Source organism: Sitophilus oryzae, unplaced genomic scaffold, assembly GCF_002938485.1.
Source record: "Sitophilus oryzae breed Bouriz unplaced genomic scaffold, Soryzae_2.0 scaffold_177_pilon_pilon, whole genome shotgun sequence".
Classification (NCBI taxonomy): domain Eukaryota; kingdom Metazoa; phylum Arthropoda; class Insecta; order Coleoptera; family Curculionidae; genus Sitophilus; species Sitophilus oryzae.
In genome coordinates this window covers 2,908,083-2,924,988 of record NW_022146479.1, presented here as the reverse complement: position 1 = coordinate 2,924,988, position 16,906 = coordinate 2,908,083, and the positions used below count along the sequence as shown (strand labels likewise).

Below are 16,906 nucleotides of genomic sequence, written 5' to 3'. Positions count from 1 at the left end.
TGGAAGACTCCATCCGTAACTTGGAATGGAAATCTTGCAATGGTCTAAGACACTCGAAAAAGTTTCTCAGAACTTATGACCGAGAAAAATCAAAGGTTTTCCTTGATTTAAGAAAAAACAATCTTCGGATTGTCACGGGGTTTCTAACAGGACACTGGCTCCTCAACGAACACCTCAGTAGGCTGAAACTGAGAAACAACGGCGAATGCAGATTTTGTGGGGAAAATGGGGAAACACCAGAACACCTTATCACTGAGTGCGCCGAGACGACGACCATTCGTGCCATGAACCTTGGTACGTCTGATGTCGAGGATGGAGAGCTGGCCTCTGTGGAGCCGTCTCAGATACTGGCTTTTCTTAAAGCCCTGAGACTGTATGATGAGTTATAACTCGTTATAACTCAAGAAAGGGGAACACACAATAGATCTATAAGGTCGCGGTGATTAACTCCCCTCCTAAACATTCTACATTCTACAACGACGTCCCGTAATTCTGCTGTTAAAACATAACAGCTGGTTTTTATATATGCTACGGCTAAATTGGATACTTGACTACTTTGTAAACTAGCCAGCTATTTTGCAAAAAGGGCTGCTATTTTGTGGGTTCGGTGTTAGTTTTTGGCGGTGGTGTCTTTTCTTTGCCAAAATAGCTGGCTAATTTGAAAACTAGCTAAGTATTCATTTTAACCGTAACATAAGTATATAAAAACCAATTGTTATGTTTTAACAGCAGGATTACGGGACGTCGTTCAGCCACCCTTAACAGGAAAATATATAGGTATATTTAAGAAAACTAATACACAGCTCGAAATCTCTACTACCAGTTATTAACAGAATTAAATTAGAAAAGTGTACATACATAATTATGGAAGAGATTCAATCATATTTAAATATAGATGCCACTTTATCGAAAGAAGAAAACATTCGATCAATCTGCACTACTAGATTATCTAAATATGTAAAGGAGTAATAGATTATAATAATTAGAAATGGTTGAATAAGCCTTAAATGATGATGATGATGATGAATGACTTACATAAGAATTTATCAAACTTATAGTTCCCTAGGTAGTTCTGTTATAACTCCCTGTATAGAAGTTTATTATCCACAACATCTCATTATAGTTATTTTTATTTCCATTAAAAAATCTCATACCATGTGCAAAAAAAGTATTTTCTTTCCAGTGGCTGCGGGTAGCTAAATACTTGGGGGTGCAAAACTAACCAAAACAAAAAAAATTGTCAACCAAACAAAAAGAAACTTTTTTTGGGTTATCAAATCGTCAATATAACTTAAATTTGATCATAATACATCCCCTCAATAGCATAAAAAACAAGCAGCCAACCAAATGTCAAACTTTGATAGAATTTTAGCTACAACATTCGTAAATATTGAAATAGAGACAATTGCATGAAAAAGTAAACTTATATGGGCGTATTATACGTCATATTTAAGAGTGTTATTATTTTCCCTTTTTTTATTAATCGATATGAACATATAGACATAAACAAATAAGTGTTTTGAGATTAACATTGAAGCTGATAAAAAGAGGTTATTATTGTCAACCGAATTACAATATATACGTCATAAATATCTACGTTAGTACATTTATTTAAATTCCAAACATATATTTACGGTCAACTGGATACTGTCACATAAATATACCTATATATATTTGATATCAATTAAACTTTAAATTTTTAGTTACGTAATCGAGGGCGCGATTTTTAAATTCATTGTTGCCAACCATGGACATATTGGGCGCTGGGCTGACCAACTGGAATTTAATGCGCTGGTGCTAATTGGTTTTGCGCTGGGAATTCAGGTGGTACCTCTGCTGTAAAATGTACCAAGTTGCCGTATTTATTTATTTATTTCCTGACATTGTCATTTGTTTCGACACTTTTTTTTTGTATTATGCGTTTTTAGTTTAAATAAATAGTCTTGTGATACTTTTAGCTTAAAAATGTTTACTAACAGACCTTGCAGTCAAACATTGTTCTTTTTAAAACCTTTCTTTTAGTGCAAAGTGTACAAGATGGCTTAATAGTCGTAAAAAACTCATCGCAACTTTATTAGAATATTTTGAACGGGAAAGCGGTAGTAATGGCACTTTATGCCCCTTAAGTGCTGTTAAGAAGGTGAGTTTTGTTGATGTAAATAGTAACTGTTAGATTCCTAAAATATTCTGATTAAAAATATATAAAAGTGGGCAATCAAACACTGTGCCGGTCAAGCTTAATCACGTGTATTATGTATATGTTACGGTTAAGGTCCGATGTCCGGTTAATGTCGACATTACCCGGTTAATCTGGAGAATAACACACAACAAAACAACCAAAAACAAACCTAACCCAAACATTAACATGTTAATGTCGACATTAACCGGACATCGGACTTTATTCGTAACATATATACATTGAATTGCCAGTGTATGTTTAGATGCAATAGATAATTTGATTGATATGTTATGATAAAAACAATGATAGAATGGATGTTGATTATCAAAATTATAAAATAATTTGACCGGTCTAAATATCTCTTGCTAATTTTTTATCGGTAAATTACCTGGCTTAATTAAAACAAAACAATAATGTCTGGATTCTGTATAAACATTTATAATTGAATGAATATGATTCTGTGCACGTAAAACCGAAACACATGTACACGAAACAATGAGTACATCTATTCAAATTTATTAAAATATAGTTCTGTGCTCGCACCAGTAAATTATCCAGCAATATATTCAGTTTTTATTGCTAGCATCCGGCCAAAATTTATTACAACAGGGGTTATTCATATATTTTTAATTTTCCTATTGTTTTCCAAAAACATAGAGAGAGACCTCGACTTACCATACAGATTTTCGTATGTATACAGGGTGGTTCAATAATATTGAACCTCGAATAAAGGAGTTTCTTTTTTTTGTTAAATACCGGCGAAAGTATTTTGTGGATTTTTTTCGCGTTAATCTAAACAAATGAAACAAAATCCAGTTAATTACACTAGTTATAACTCAAGAAGAGCTGGACCGATTTTAATGATCTCTGATTTATAGGCTTTCTCTCCTGTCCCGAATAGCAGAATAACTATTAAAATATCGGAATAATTTTTAAATAAATTAGGTTTGGAACATCTTAGGCCATCTTCCGCAATTATTGATAACTCGCGTTATGTACGCTTATAGCTTATTGGTAATAATTATTGATGTTCACTGCAAATCAGTCACATGCTAGACATTATACAGTGTGTTTCAGAAAACTTGTGCCATCTCTCGTGAGGAGATTTCTCACTCATTTATTTTTTATATAAAGATAGGTCCGACTCTGCTTTGTTTTATTGCTAGAGGTTTTCAAAGTTTTATTTTGTTTTCTATTTATTATAATTTTCTTCCAAGTACTTTTAGCGATTCGAATGAACTTTTGAGGGTAAAAGTTACTATAATAATATTTTAATTATGAAAAAGTCGACAAATTCACCAGGGACGTGCTGGAGTTTCGCTAGAATATTGTTCTAATAAAGACATGGGCAACACTGAGTTTCTTTTCTCTTGTTAGCAAAATTGTGTAGGCCATTTGATGCTGTTTAATTAAAAGTTGTCTATTGATATTTTGTCGATTTCGGTCTTCTTGATGACATAACCGCAATTTTATTAATTTGCCTTAATCCAAGTCTATTAGCAACCTTTAAAAAAATTTAATCTCATTAACTGGTCAAAGTGTTAAATAACTAATCCATCGAATCCTCATAAAAAAATATGAAATAAAAATTCCTATAAACATGGTACAGGATGTTAAAACTTTTAAAAATAGGGCTGTAGATAGCACTACTAACGGTTGACCCGGCCTAGGTCAACCAGGTGGGCTAGACGATCCTCTGAGAGTAGGTCTTAGCGGAGCAGAAGCACGGAGATACCTCCGACTGCTCCACGAAGGACTTACTCCAGAGGAAGCAAAAGCGAAAACACTCCTCCGAAAAGGGGAGAGTAAAGAAATCAAGAAACAACCTGACTCATCTCCATCAAAGGGCAAGAGACGGAGCGAGAACCTCTCACCTCTTCTCCGGCAGGGAGAGAAAAAAGCCAGGATGGAAAGCCGTCCAACACCGGGAGGCAAACAGGGACGTATCACCAGCTTTGCCGCTATTGCTGGACAAGTGAAAATGGCGGTGCTGCCAAAAGATTTCCCAGAGGTTGCTCTGACCACCGACCAGCAAAGGTCTCTAGAAGAGGTTATACTGGACGAAAGAGGGGCGATCGGATCGCAACACAACGATCTACAAAATGTGGGTCAGCTGCGTTTTGCGGGGATACACTTTCGGGTGGGCATGAACCTCATAGATTGTGTATCTCAAGAATTGGCGAATTGGTTGGTGGAAATCGCACCTAAGCTTAAAAATTGGCAAGGGCCGGAACTGGTTGCAGTGAAGGGAGAAAACATCTCTAAAGGGACGGCCATAACGGTCTTTCTGCCTAGGAGCAAGGGGAAAGACACCACCTACCTGCTGAGCCTTATCCAAGGTCAGAACTTCAATGTAAGGACATCGAGTTGGCGAGTCATCAACTCGATGGAGGAAGGTCACGGTCCTCACAATTGGAATTGACCTCAAATCCAAGAAGGCAGTAGAGAAAAAGGGACATATCCTTTATTATAGATACGGGACAACACCGGTATCAGGTCTAAGGAGAGACCAAGTTAAAGAAGTGGAGAAAATGGAGACAGATCCTCCAGCCTCCACCTCACGGGTTCCTCAGCCGGAGGCAAGCTCCTCGACTGTGGAGGGCGACACGGAGGGCCAAACTCCAACCGTTATATATACAATAACTCTATCCTCGGAGGAAGAACTGTTGTCACAGGAGGATGGGAAATACCCTGTCCCCTCTACAACAGAGGTATGATGGGTTATAGATTGTGTGATGACTCAAGAAAGGGGGGCACAATAGATCTTTAAGGTCGCAGTGATTAACACCCCCCCCCCTTACTCATTCTACATTCTAGCACTACTGAACATTAGTGTTATAAAATTTAATAATATTTAATAATAAATTAGAATAAAAATAATTCATTAATTTTATTTTTATTTTAATTGTGATCAATAAAAAACTCATGGAGATCGAAATCGACAAAATATCAAGATACAATTTTTCATCGGCATTAAACGGCCTACACAATTTTGCTAACAAAAGAAAAAGGACATTGGCGCACATGCTATTTTTCAGAAAAATATTCCACATAACGTCCCTGGCAAATCCGCCTTTTTTAGCATTAAAATATCTCGCATTTATAGAAACTTTTACCTTCAAAATTTCATTCGAATCACTAAAAGCACTTGGAAGAAAATTCGAAAAATATTAAATCGAGAAAAAAAAATTGAAAACTTAAACCACCTGTAGCTACGAAACAAAGCAGAATCGGACCTATGTTGATATGGAAAATAAATTTTATTTTTACAAGAGGAATCTCCCCACGAGAGAAGACACATGTTTTTTGAGACACCCATATTGAATAAGAATTCAACAAAAAGTGGGAAAATAACATATTCAAATTGGCAACCATATTGAAATATATAGAAAATAGCTGAATCGAAAAGCAACAAAAATGTCGGAAAAAATTGACAACTGTTAAATGTCTTGGTCTCAATAATTCCAGATTATTTAGTTAATAATATTATTTCCATACTCAGAACGTTTTTTTAAAAAAAAGGTTTTAGAAAAACCTAGAAATAGTTTTTTTTTGTTGCCCTATATAGTACAGGTTTTTACTGAAAAAAATATATGTATTTTATTTAATATTCCTACCAGTAAATATGTCAACGACGATCATATTTGTATCGCTCGGACATGCGATTCAATAAATTTGTTTTAATTTATATGGTAAATGGGCATAAATAAAAAATAACGTGCACAGTAATAACGTGTTTATATGCATGGTGTCGGCCTTGACCCCGACCAGCTACAACTTAAATTAAAATTATGATACCTGCATAAATAATTTAATTGTTTAAAAGCTTTGGCGCACGAAGTTTTCGAAAAAAAAAGGAATGTTTGTATTGGCATTGATATGGACTTGTTCGCTGTTTGTAAACGAAACGAATGAAAGCATTAAAATGATCAATTATGGAGAGACTTATAATATTTGCAAATATGTACGATAAAGTGCATTAAAAATAGCATATCAAGAAGGATAGGAATATTTCGGCCGAAAAATAAATACTCCCAACCAATGGGCACTTAATCCAGCATCCTTCAGGTAGAGATCTATGCTATCACACATTTTGACTCGAAATACTAAGTATACAGGGTGCTACAAATTCGAGGTACGAGCATTGGTATCTCCGTAACGGTAATAGATACGAACATAGTTCACCAAGATGCCATCAAAAAAGTTTTAAAAATTTCGAGGATTGCTGAGTTTTTTTGGAAAAAACAGATTTTTTTCAATAAATTTTATTTTTTCCTGTCGTTAGTTTTTAGAAAATCAAAAAACTCATTACACATTCTCATAGCCACTTTATTAGGGCTATCTCCATGGAATTCGATATTTAAAAAATTGCAATACATTAACGTACATTTGCTCACAAAATTTAATTTCAATATAAACTGTTGTTCTCCTTGAAGCCTCCGCGTCGTATGAGAGGCGCCACCCTGTATCAGTAGATAAGAATCTCTAAATATTTAAATAAAAAAAAGTGTGGTCGATCTTTGTTAATTAATTTTTTTAATAAATAATTAGTGTCATTCTGTTTACATTGTGTTTCTTTTTACACCTCGTTTGGTACAGTGAGGTTTTTCTATTTTTATTATTTTTCTGACATTATTGCCATATCTTCAACGACATTTTCTAAACGTGGCACCACTGTATTAATTCTTACCCTATGATCAAAAGCTTTCCAAGCGCATAGGTAATCCATGTTTTAATACTTACGGAAGTCGATTTCCATTTATAAAATCGATAATATTAAAATATGCTTTACTGCATCTCTCGAAGCCTCCATTTAATATAAAACGATTTATTAAAGTACTTAGATCGCTGAAACGGATGTTAAAGTTCTTTGCATAGCTGACCTCAAAACTAATGTCACCATCAATATTATTCTTCTACTCAATGCAAATGAGATTTTTTAAAAGCTTTTAAAGCTTTTTATAGAATGGAAACTATGCTTAATAATTGAAAAAATAATATTAAATTAGAATTATTACTGTATTCTCTCATTGTTTCATTATACTTAAATTTAAATTAAAATAAATTTAAAATTTAAATGTGTTTCCACTATATTTAATGGGAATTTATAGAACTCTCCATTTATCTAAAATTATATTAATAATAATGTTTTAAATGGTTTTACAGGGGCATTTGTAGATATTTTGGATTGGTATTATTTCTTCAAAAAATTACATTTCAAACCCAAAACAAAATTATATTTTGGCGAAAGTTTAAAACACCCTGTGGAATTTAAAAACCACTGTCATAGTGGGTAATAATTCGACTTCCACAATGTCTAGGGTTCGTCTCTATGATCACCTCTCTCGAATTGGTGATGGGAACGATCACAATTCGCCTATAAAAGGTTTTTAAACCACCCCCTCGCAAAAAAAAGTGAGTTTTACAGTCATTTTAGGAATGAAAAACATGCCTTTGCTTTTTGTCCTCATTAACAAACTTGAAATAGTGTTTCTCATTGGTAATGTCACTGTCATTGTAAAGTCGTATTATTATTATTTGTTGGCAATTACTCTATCCGAAATAGTTTAATGGAGTACTTTTAAGATGAACGAAGCTTGTAAAGAAGACATAAATTTCTAAAAAATTAAAAGAACTTGGCAGATGTATGTAGTATATATTGTGTATGTAATGACAACATATACATAGATATATCAGCATCTCAGCAGAAAAAATACATTTTTACTTTGATTTTTTATTAGTTCTGATGACAGGTTATATGAACCTTTCTTGAAGCTGTAAAAAACTGTTTACTTTAATTTCTACTGAAGTAAAAGCCAAACGTATTTCTTTTAAGCTTTAATATTTCGAGTATATCCAGCTGGAATGAAGTGCTGAGATATCTTTTAACTATAGTCCATTACTATCCTTCAAAATCCACTTTATGAAAAAAAAATATCTTTGAACAATATCTTTCATTTCTACCTAACTTCATTTTTTTCAACATACGGCTTTTTATAACTGAAGATTTCGCTTTAGTTGTTTTATACAAAAATTTAGCAAACCAATATACAGGGTGGTCCGAACTGTATTCCGGAAATTTCGGCAGCACATTCTGCAAATAACAATAAGTAAAAAAGTTCATATAAATGATAGTCCCAAAATGCTTAATTTCGGAAATAGAGGGTGTAGAAGTTTCTTTTTTATTTGGATTTTTTCCAATAAATTTATGAAGTAACGTCAATATCTGGATGAAAATTGGTGTCTGGGAGTTTTTTTTTCCTGAGAAATATGATTTTGATGTCAATATGACTCATTTTAGTAGCGGGCGCCACCTACATGTGTTTTAGCTGTTTTGAAGAGTATTAACTTTTCGTCCGTACCCGTATAAAACTACTGAGTGAAAAAATGTACATTTCCGCGATTTTTTACGTAAAAACGTCTTTTGGTAAAAAAACGCCACGAGCAACCATAGGTGCACCCCCGAGAGAACCACCCTGTATTTCTCCTCTATTTTATTCATTTTTCACTCAATTTTCAAAAGTCTTGATCAGCAAATTCGTACAATTCTTTTGCCTCACTTGACAAAAAATTTGCAGATATTTTCTTTTGGAACTCCTTCGATATGTAAGGGTGTTTAATTTAGATAATGCCCCATATTTTAGAATTTCTATTTGTATAACAAAACAGCAAATTTCAAAAATATGAATTTTGCGTTGTAGAATTTTGAGAAATGATTCTTTTACATATAAACAAAGGGGCGAAACAATGAAGTATAGCACTTTTTGAACATTTATTTATATAAACTTTTTTATATTTATCCGAAATAATAAAAAAAAAATATTCACAGAAAATACAAAGTAACTTTGAAAAAAATTACAAAACCTCTGACGAGGGGTAGGGGACTCAAAACCTCACAATCTTTTCAAATAAAGATTGATTAAATAAAGATTGTAATGTTCTGATCTCCTACCCCTCGTTAGAGATTTAGCCATTGAGATGTACTCACATTGGGTTGGAGAACGTTTAGTTTTTAAAAAAAAACTCTTTCGAAAATATGTCAAAGTACAGAAACATAACACTTGTTAAGCTTCACGTACATGAAATTAAATTCATTGAAAGAAATTATTAAATTGCTGAACTAAAAATATTATTTTTATAATTAAACATAAATTAAAAAAAACAAGAGAATATCCCTTGCAAAGCTTCATGTATACCAAATTAAATTTATTATTAAATTCGCTTTGAATCTACTGTATAAAATATTATGTTTTTCGCGTATTAGGTTAAACAAAAGAGAAATTTGACAGGGTTCTAAACAAAACCCACAAATTAAATCCAACTCAGCTTACCGTAAACAAATCATTTTAATTTTGGTTTAATATTTCATTATCCCTATTTTATTTTTGGGAGAAGTTGTAAACAGATATAGATAGGTATGTTGTAGGAGTTTGTATATAGGGCACGTGTACCAGTGGCGGATCCACAGAGGGGGTTTCGGGGGCTAGTCCCCCTTTGGTTCAGCCAAGTAATGCGATGTTATTAATCTCTTTAGTCACAAACGACTCCGGAGTATGTACTTAAATTTAAAAAAAAATTGTGTCTAGGTTCAAAAACATTTTACGAGAGAAAAGATCACAAAACATACAATTTGGTATTAACAGAGATATTTTTTCGAATAAAATTTTTGAATTTTAAAGAGCTTTTACAGGAGATTTTTTAGTTTTTTTCTACTGGCGCTCTCTTTTCTGTTAATAAAATGTATTTTATTAGTTTTTTTTGAGTACCTTAGTTAAGTTATTTATTGTAAGTCTGTGATAAATGTACGGTGTTTTTAGTTAATAAAGGGTTTAAAAAAAACCATCGATGTTTTGCTAACGGAATATCGATGTTTCAGAAACATCGCTGTACCGTTTACATCCCTACTTCTGTAGTCAAAGATATATTTTGAATATGTTACTAAATCTTCCCTATCATCAAATTTCTCTATATTATCCCATCTAATGCCTTTGAATTCTCTCTGAACACACACATATTTCGAATATCAAAGTGTTATCTTATCGTTTTAGCGCTCTCCCACATTCTGTAGGGATATCATTTACATTTCACCAAAATTTATTTATGTTCTCGTATTTAACACTAATAACAATTAATTAAGCTTAAATTTTCACATATTCTAAATATCATCCAAAATAGTGTCTAATATCAAATGGTTTGTGTTGTTTATGTATAGAGTAATTCTTTAATACCTACTTGAAATGTATACATTTAGAGAAAATAATTTATTTATATAATAAAAAACAGAACAAATGCGAGCCGGACTCGCCCACCGAGAGACCCATATAAAGACTATATTTTCATAATGCAATTACAAATGTATAGTTTTCAGATTTTTCCTAAAGGCTTCTGTGCGTAACTAGGCAACACGCCACCCCACGCCATCCCACGCTATCACACGTATGTCGTCTATCCCAGATCTTATCTGTACACTCTTTTCCACGTCGCAACACGTGGGCTCACGTGGGCTCACGTGGGCCCACGTGGGATAGCGTGGCGTGTGGCCTAATGGGGTGCCGGCTTAAGGGTTCTGCTTTTTCCTTTTGAGCTACGGAACCCTAAAAAGACTATTTCTATATATTGTTGATATTCTTGCAATATTAAAGAACCACGCTGTATATTGAACTGCATACAAACTCCATAGCGAAACAAAATAAAAGAGAAATATTATACCTGGAAAATATAGTATTCTTCGGTCATATTTTTTAGTTATGGTACATAAAAAAGAACTCTGACTTTATAAATATTTTATTTGGCTGTAATTTGTTATTATTTGATTTATAGGAGCTGTCAAAAGGCGGACGACCAACACATGAAATATTAATGGAAAATATGAGTTAGAAAGATTACTGGGACTTTAAGTGTTTTTTTTTCGTATAAATATCAATATGTCGCAATCTTTTATAAATTTTTAAAAAATCTACTTTACTTTAAGAGATATATATTTTTTAATGCAAATAGCAACTAATATCGATTTAATTTTTACCTACATAAAAAAATATTTAAACAAAAAAATAGGAATTTATTATTACTTTATAACATGATCTAATTTATTTAAAAATTTATAAAATAACTAGTTTGAATTTTTTAATCTAAAAAGAATGAGCTTGAAGTTTATAATGCCATTAAAAAGACTTTAGAAACTCGCGAAAGTTTTAAGCTATGGCAATGTATGCCACTTTTATATTTTGTAGTTTAAAGAAGTTTTGTAGTTTAAAGAAGAACAGTTACTTATACCCCTTATACATATACACCTATCTAGGTTCCTTGAGTTATACCGGATGCGTCTCAAAGGTGGCTCACCACTATAGCTTTTTTTTATTTTTTCGGATAAAAAAAGGAGATTTGGTATGTATATGATCTTGATATTCATTTGTTTTTGGTCACTTCCTGTTTCACCAGAAATGACTACAACTTTTGATTTTTAAATGGCACCCTCGGTATATTTCTATGTTATTCGATAGAAGATGACACATTGAATAGAATGACACACATTTTTGTCATATACTAACATACCAAATCTCGTTTTTTTATCTGAAAAAGTAAAAAAGTTATAAAGGTGAGCCACTTTTGAACACCTTATATTATGATTCTTTTTTCAGATAGAGAATTAAACAATTATTTTTTTTGAATATAGGTAATGTATTTCAAAATTTTTAACGGTTTTACAGATATTCGCGGTTTTATATTTCATATAACATTTTCCAAAGCAAATTTTTATCAAAGCGACTAATGATTTTTCTCTCGTATTTTACCGTTGAAAAAGCCATATGAAATAATACTGTGTGTATCAGCGAAACCATTTAAAATTTTGGAATACTTTAAATACAAAAAATGTTCCTCCCAATACAAAAAATGTTTTAACTCCCCATCTAATATAAAAATAATACACAGGGTGTTCTGTTGAAAAAAAAACAAAGAGAAATTATTTTATATTTTGAAAGTTTGGCATAGAATTTTAAACACCCCGTACGATTTAAGATTACCATATTTATAGCAAAGTAAGTATAGACCATCTAAAGTAAATACCTATCATAGTTTTGATCTCAGGACAGATCTTGTATTTGTAATAATTTTTAAAGAAGGTTGAAAAATATATTATATTTTATTTATTTATTAATATTTCTGAAATTACCGAAATATATTTACTAATATCTTAGGATTATATAAAGTGATCTAAAAAGAAATCAAAAATACAATAATCTACACGGTGTTCTATTTAAAAACATCATCCCAATCCACTAACACTTTTTTAAGCCACCCTATAGAAGTTAAAATATTTTCCTAAAATACATTCTCGTACATACTTTAGGTTTGCACTTAAACAAAATTCCCATTTTTTTATTCTAGGAGCTACAGATACCCGATTGCCCTTTCTAATTGTCTGAAGGTTTAATATATCAAGTTGTCAAAAACTGTCTTTTTTTTCAAATAATATTATGTTTTGATATACAATGTATTTCCAAAAAATATGTATTTCTATCAACCCTTAAAACCTTCTACAAATTTCTAGACCATCCTGTATTTAATCACCTAAAAATAAATAAATACCACAAAAAAATCAATATTGTTTTTCCGTTAAATTCCATCGAATATAAATTATATTTTCGGTTGATTTTAATGAAACCATGCTTAAGAGTTATTGGATTCCCTTTACTCTATCGAGGCAAGCCAATATTTGATCTTTGGAGAGCACCTCCTAAAGGTGAAGTGTAATAGGACTCTTAATTTGATTTGTCAAAAGGAACGAGAAGAGATATGATAGACCATTAAAATCTTGTTTCTTTTTCTCCATGTTATTCCATATTTTTTATATAAAACTAAGACATAATGATGTAAAGATGTATGAAATACTTGTTTATCGCAGAAACACACGAAATAATGAATGACCTCTTTGTATACAGAAATAAATCAGTATATAAAAGAAAATATTAATAAAAGTCATTATTACAGTTGAGGGTTGGAACCTTTGGTGTTGCAACAGTAAAATAAAACACTAATCCATGGCAATACACCAAAACACTTTTGCACTGGACGCGCGTTTTGCTTACCATGTTAGCATCATGATGATTTGATAATCAGTGCAAAAGTAAAGTGTTTTGGTGTATTGTGGTGAACTATTGTTTTACTTTGCTCCAGAAATTATTATATTTTAGTTAAAGAAATACAAAAAATGGTATATTTAAATAATTAAATTGATTATTGTATCAAAATGTTGATTTTATACATCAATATTAATTTCTTGAAAAATATGAGATAACACAACGTCAGAAATCATCTTATCCGATAGTCAAGAACCATCTTATCCGATAGTCAAGAACGATCAACTCAGTACCCACAAACAATTCGAAATTAGTCAAAAAATATCTAGAAAAGCTCAACAAATTAGGCAAAGAAAATAAAATCCTTCTACTCTGGATACCATGTTTATCACCAAGGATTAGAAGGTAATGACAAAGCAAATGGTCTAGCTAGACAAGGAGCTAGAACACTAGCAGATTGAGATGGCCCATTCTACGCCAGGAGGAGCAAGGAGCAGGAGCAGGAGCAGGAGCAGGAGCAGGAGTAAATCAGTTAAGAACGGTTAAAATAGGCTAATAAACAAGTTTGAACCGCTTTGAACCGCTTTTGAACTGCTTTGAACCGCTTTTTAGCTTAAAACAACAGGCCTGTTCATTTTTTGTTCAAACCCGTTTATTTCTGTTTAAAGCGGTTCAAACCTGTTTATTCTTGTTTATTAGCCTATTTTAACCGTTCTTAGCTGATTTACTCCTGCTCCTGCTCCTTGCTCCTCCTCCTCCTGGCGTAGAATCGGCCATCTCCATCTACTAACACTCCACTAACTCGATAAGAATGGTTCTGCTTCCCAAGTGGAAACCAATTTAAAACAGAACTCAAAAACCTGAAGATTCCATCCGTAACCTGGAATGGGCATCCTCCAACGGTGTAAGACACTCGAATCTTAACGGGATCAACGTCCCCTCAGTGAACACCTCAGTAGATTGAATCTAAGATTGAAGCTAAGAAGCAATGGCAAATGCAGATTCTGTAGGGAAAATAGAGAAACACCCGAACACCTCATCACCAAGTGCGCCAAAATGACAACCATTCATGTCATAAACTTTGGTAGGACTTCTCAGGCCGTCTCAGATACTGGCTTTTGACAAAGCCCTGAGACTGTATGATGAGTTATAACTTAAGAAAGGGGGACACAATAATTTATAAGGTCCCGGTGATCAACTTCCCCCTCCCAAACAATCTACGGTGAAACCTTACGAGTCCTACATTTAAAGTTTTCACTACCTTCTCTTTGACATAAACAAAAAATTTTAAACTGTGCCTAAACGATTAATTTGTTTTGTCATCAAGAAGATGTGATGAAAATGATATAAACGTATTGTAATAAGTATTTAAAATTCAATAATTAATTGTCAATCGATAATTAATATTTATTTTTTTATCAAAAGGTATTACAAAAAAAACTCAGAGAGAGAGATTAAAAGGATATATTAGTTTCTCGGACTTTTAAATTTTATATGATTAATTAGATGTTATGATTTTTTTTCTCGCATTATGATACCCATCTAGCATAAAAAATTTGCTTATAACTCAAAAAGTATAGATATTTTCTTCGGACTTACCAGAAGTTCTGTAACCAAACCTGTCTGTTACCATCGATGACGCGCCATCGAGAATCAAAGAAAACAAGGTAAAGTCTATGAAACAACCGACTCGGCTCTGAAAGCTAAGGAAAACTTTTTCCGGAGCGCGGCGGGAAACTTCGACAGTTTTCCGACTCGTGGTATAAGGGAAAATCCGCTCTCTGGCTGAATCCCCGTCGTTTGACGATGTTCGCTCGGGGCAGCGAGTTGAACTACGTTTGCGGGCGACGAACCTCGTGCTGGGTTTCCGCGAAAAACAAAGATACGCACGCATGGCACTGTTATGTAGCGTTGTTGTAGACTCTGTAGAGTCAATAAGATGTATTCTACCATATTGTAGATTGTAGATTTTATGGGAGGGGGAAATTAATCACCGCGACCATATAACTTTCTCGAGTTGCAGTCTCTTGATCAATTAATCTCAGGGCGTTGAAAAAAAAAACAATATCTGAGAATGTTTTACAGAGGTTTTATAGTTTCAGCTTGAGAAGTCCTACCAAAGTTTATCACACGAATGGTTATCATTTTGGCGCACTCATTGATGAGGTATTCTGGTGGTTCGCCATTTTCCCCACAGAATCTGCATTCGCCGTTCATTGAGAAGTCAATGTCCTGTTAAAAAACCCGTGACAATCCGAAGATTGTTCTTACTTAAATCAAGGAAAATCATCTCGGTTGTAAGTTCTGATAAATTTCTTCGAGTGTCTTAGACCTTTGGAGGATTCCCATTCCAGGTTACCAAAGGAGTCTTCCAGGTTCTTGAGTTCCGCTTTAAGTTGGTTTGCAGTTGAGAAGCAAAACAGTTCTGCTCCAGTTAGTTCAGTGTTCTCTTCTTTTCTAGCTTGATCGTTTGCTTTTTCATTATCTTCTATCCCTTCGTGGGCTGGCCCCCAGAGTAGGAGTATTTTCTTTGCCTAATTTGTTTAATATCTATTCTACTAAGTTATAGGCAAAACAGATTCATTACACAGCAATGAATATGTTTAAGGAATCAAAATCTCCTGTATACCGGATGTTTAAAAAAAAGTACGAAAATTTTTCATGAGTTACTACTTGGTTAAATGAAAACGTTGAGTCAAATATCAACTATAAAGGAAATAATGTAGTCCAAAGGAAGCGCTCTTTTATTTTAATATATAGTACAAATACAAAGAGTGTTCCAAATTGCAAAATTTTCAAAAAAAACTATGTAGCTCAGAAAAGAAGAGGGCTACGAAATTTTTATTTGTAGCATCTTTCGGTTGATAAAAAAGTGGGGCAGGTTTGTGCAAACCGGATCCTTCTATCTTCACTAATAACGGAGATATAGTATGATTTTAATCAAAATAGGACACCCTGTACACAACCGGCCTAAAATCACTCCACAAGTGACAGTTACCCACGACAATATCTACTGAATAAGTTAACTTTTTTATAAAATATAACAATCTACACTTTCTTTCAAACAAGAAATTAGCCGTTACTTAAACAAGAGTTCACATTTATTTTAAAACATTCTGTAGAAACATAAATTAGTGTACAAATTTTGTTTTTATTATCTACTTCATAGCGACGAAATCACAAATTTTCAAGTTTTAATTTTCTTTCAAATCGCATTTTATTATACACTGTACAGGGTGTTCCAAATTCATTGGACTCTCAAAAACTAGAAGAGATTACCTTATAGAAGCTCTTCTACCTTATAGAAGAAAAAATCCAGAGTTGTATTTAAAAAAAGAAACTTGAAGATGGCAGCTGAAAGGCAAAACGTCGGTTTGAAAATCTGGTAACACCTTGTTGTAAAACAAGAAAAAAGTAGCAATGAGAATGTGAAATTTATTTTCTTAGATCTATTCTAATAAAGTCACAAAAAAAATAAAAGTGTAATCGCGAATATTAGGAATTTTTAAACTTTTAAGGCATTTTGATAAGCATCAAATAGCTTCTAATATCCGAGATCCCAATAACGTGTTAGTTAGTTGTGTTTAGTTAACGTTTAACCCAGTTTGGGACACCCTGTACATTAAATTAAATAAAAAATTAAATAATT

At 32.9% G+C, this 16,906-nt stretch overlaps 1 protein-coding gene across 1 annotated transcript in view; it reads right to left on the bottom strand.

Annotated features, from left to right (window-relative positions):
- The window catches only part of LOC115882502 (sex peptide receptor-like), a 52,443-nt gene extending 37,332 nt beyond the window's left edge, over positions 1–15,111 (bottom strand). Inside the window, exon 1 of the mRNA XM_030900586.1 lies at positions 14,857–15,111. Within this exon, the coding sequence (XP_030756446.1) occupies positions 14,857–14,890 (34 nt within the window). The 5' untranslated portion in view covers positions 14,891–15,111. The remainder of the gene's footprint in view (positions 1–14,856) is intronic.
- Positions 15,112–16,906: the final 1,795 nt, after the last annotated feature.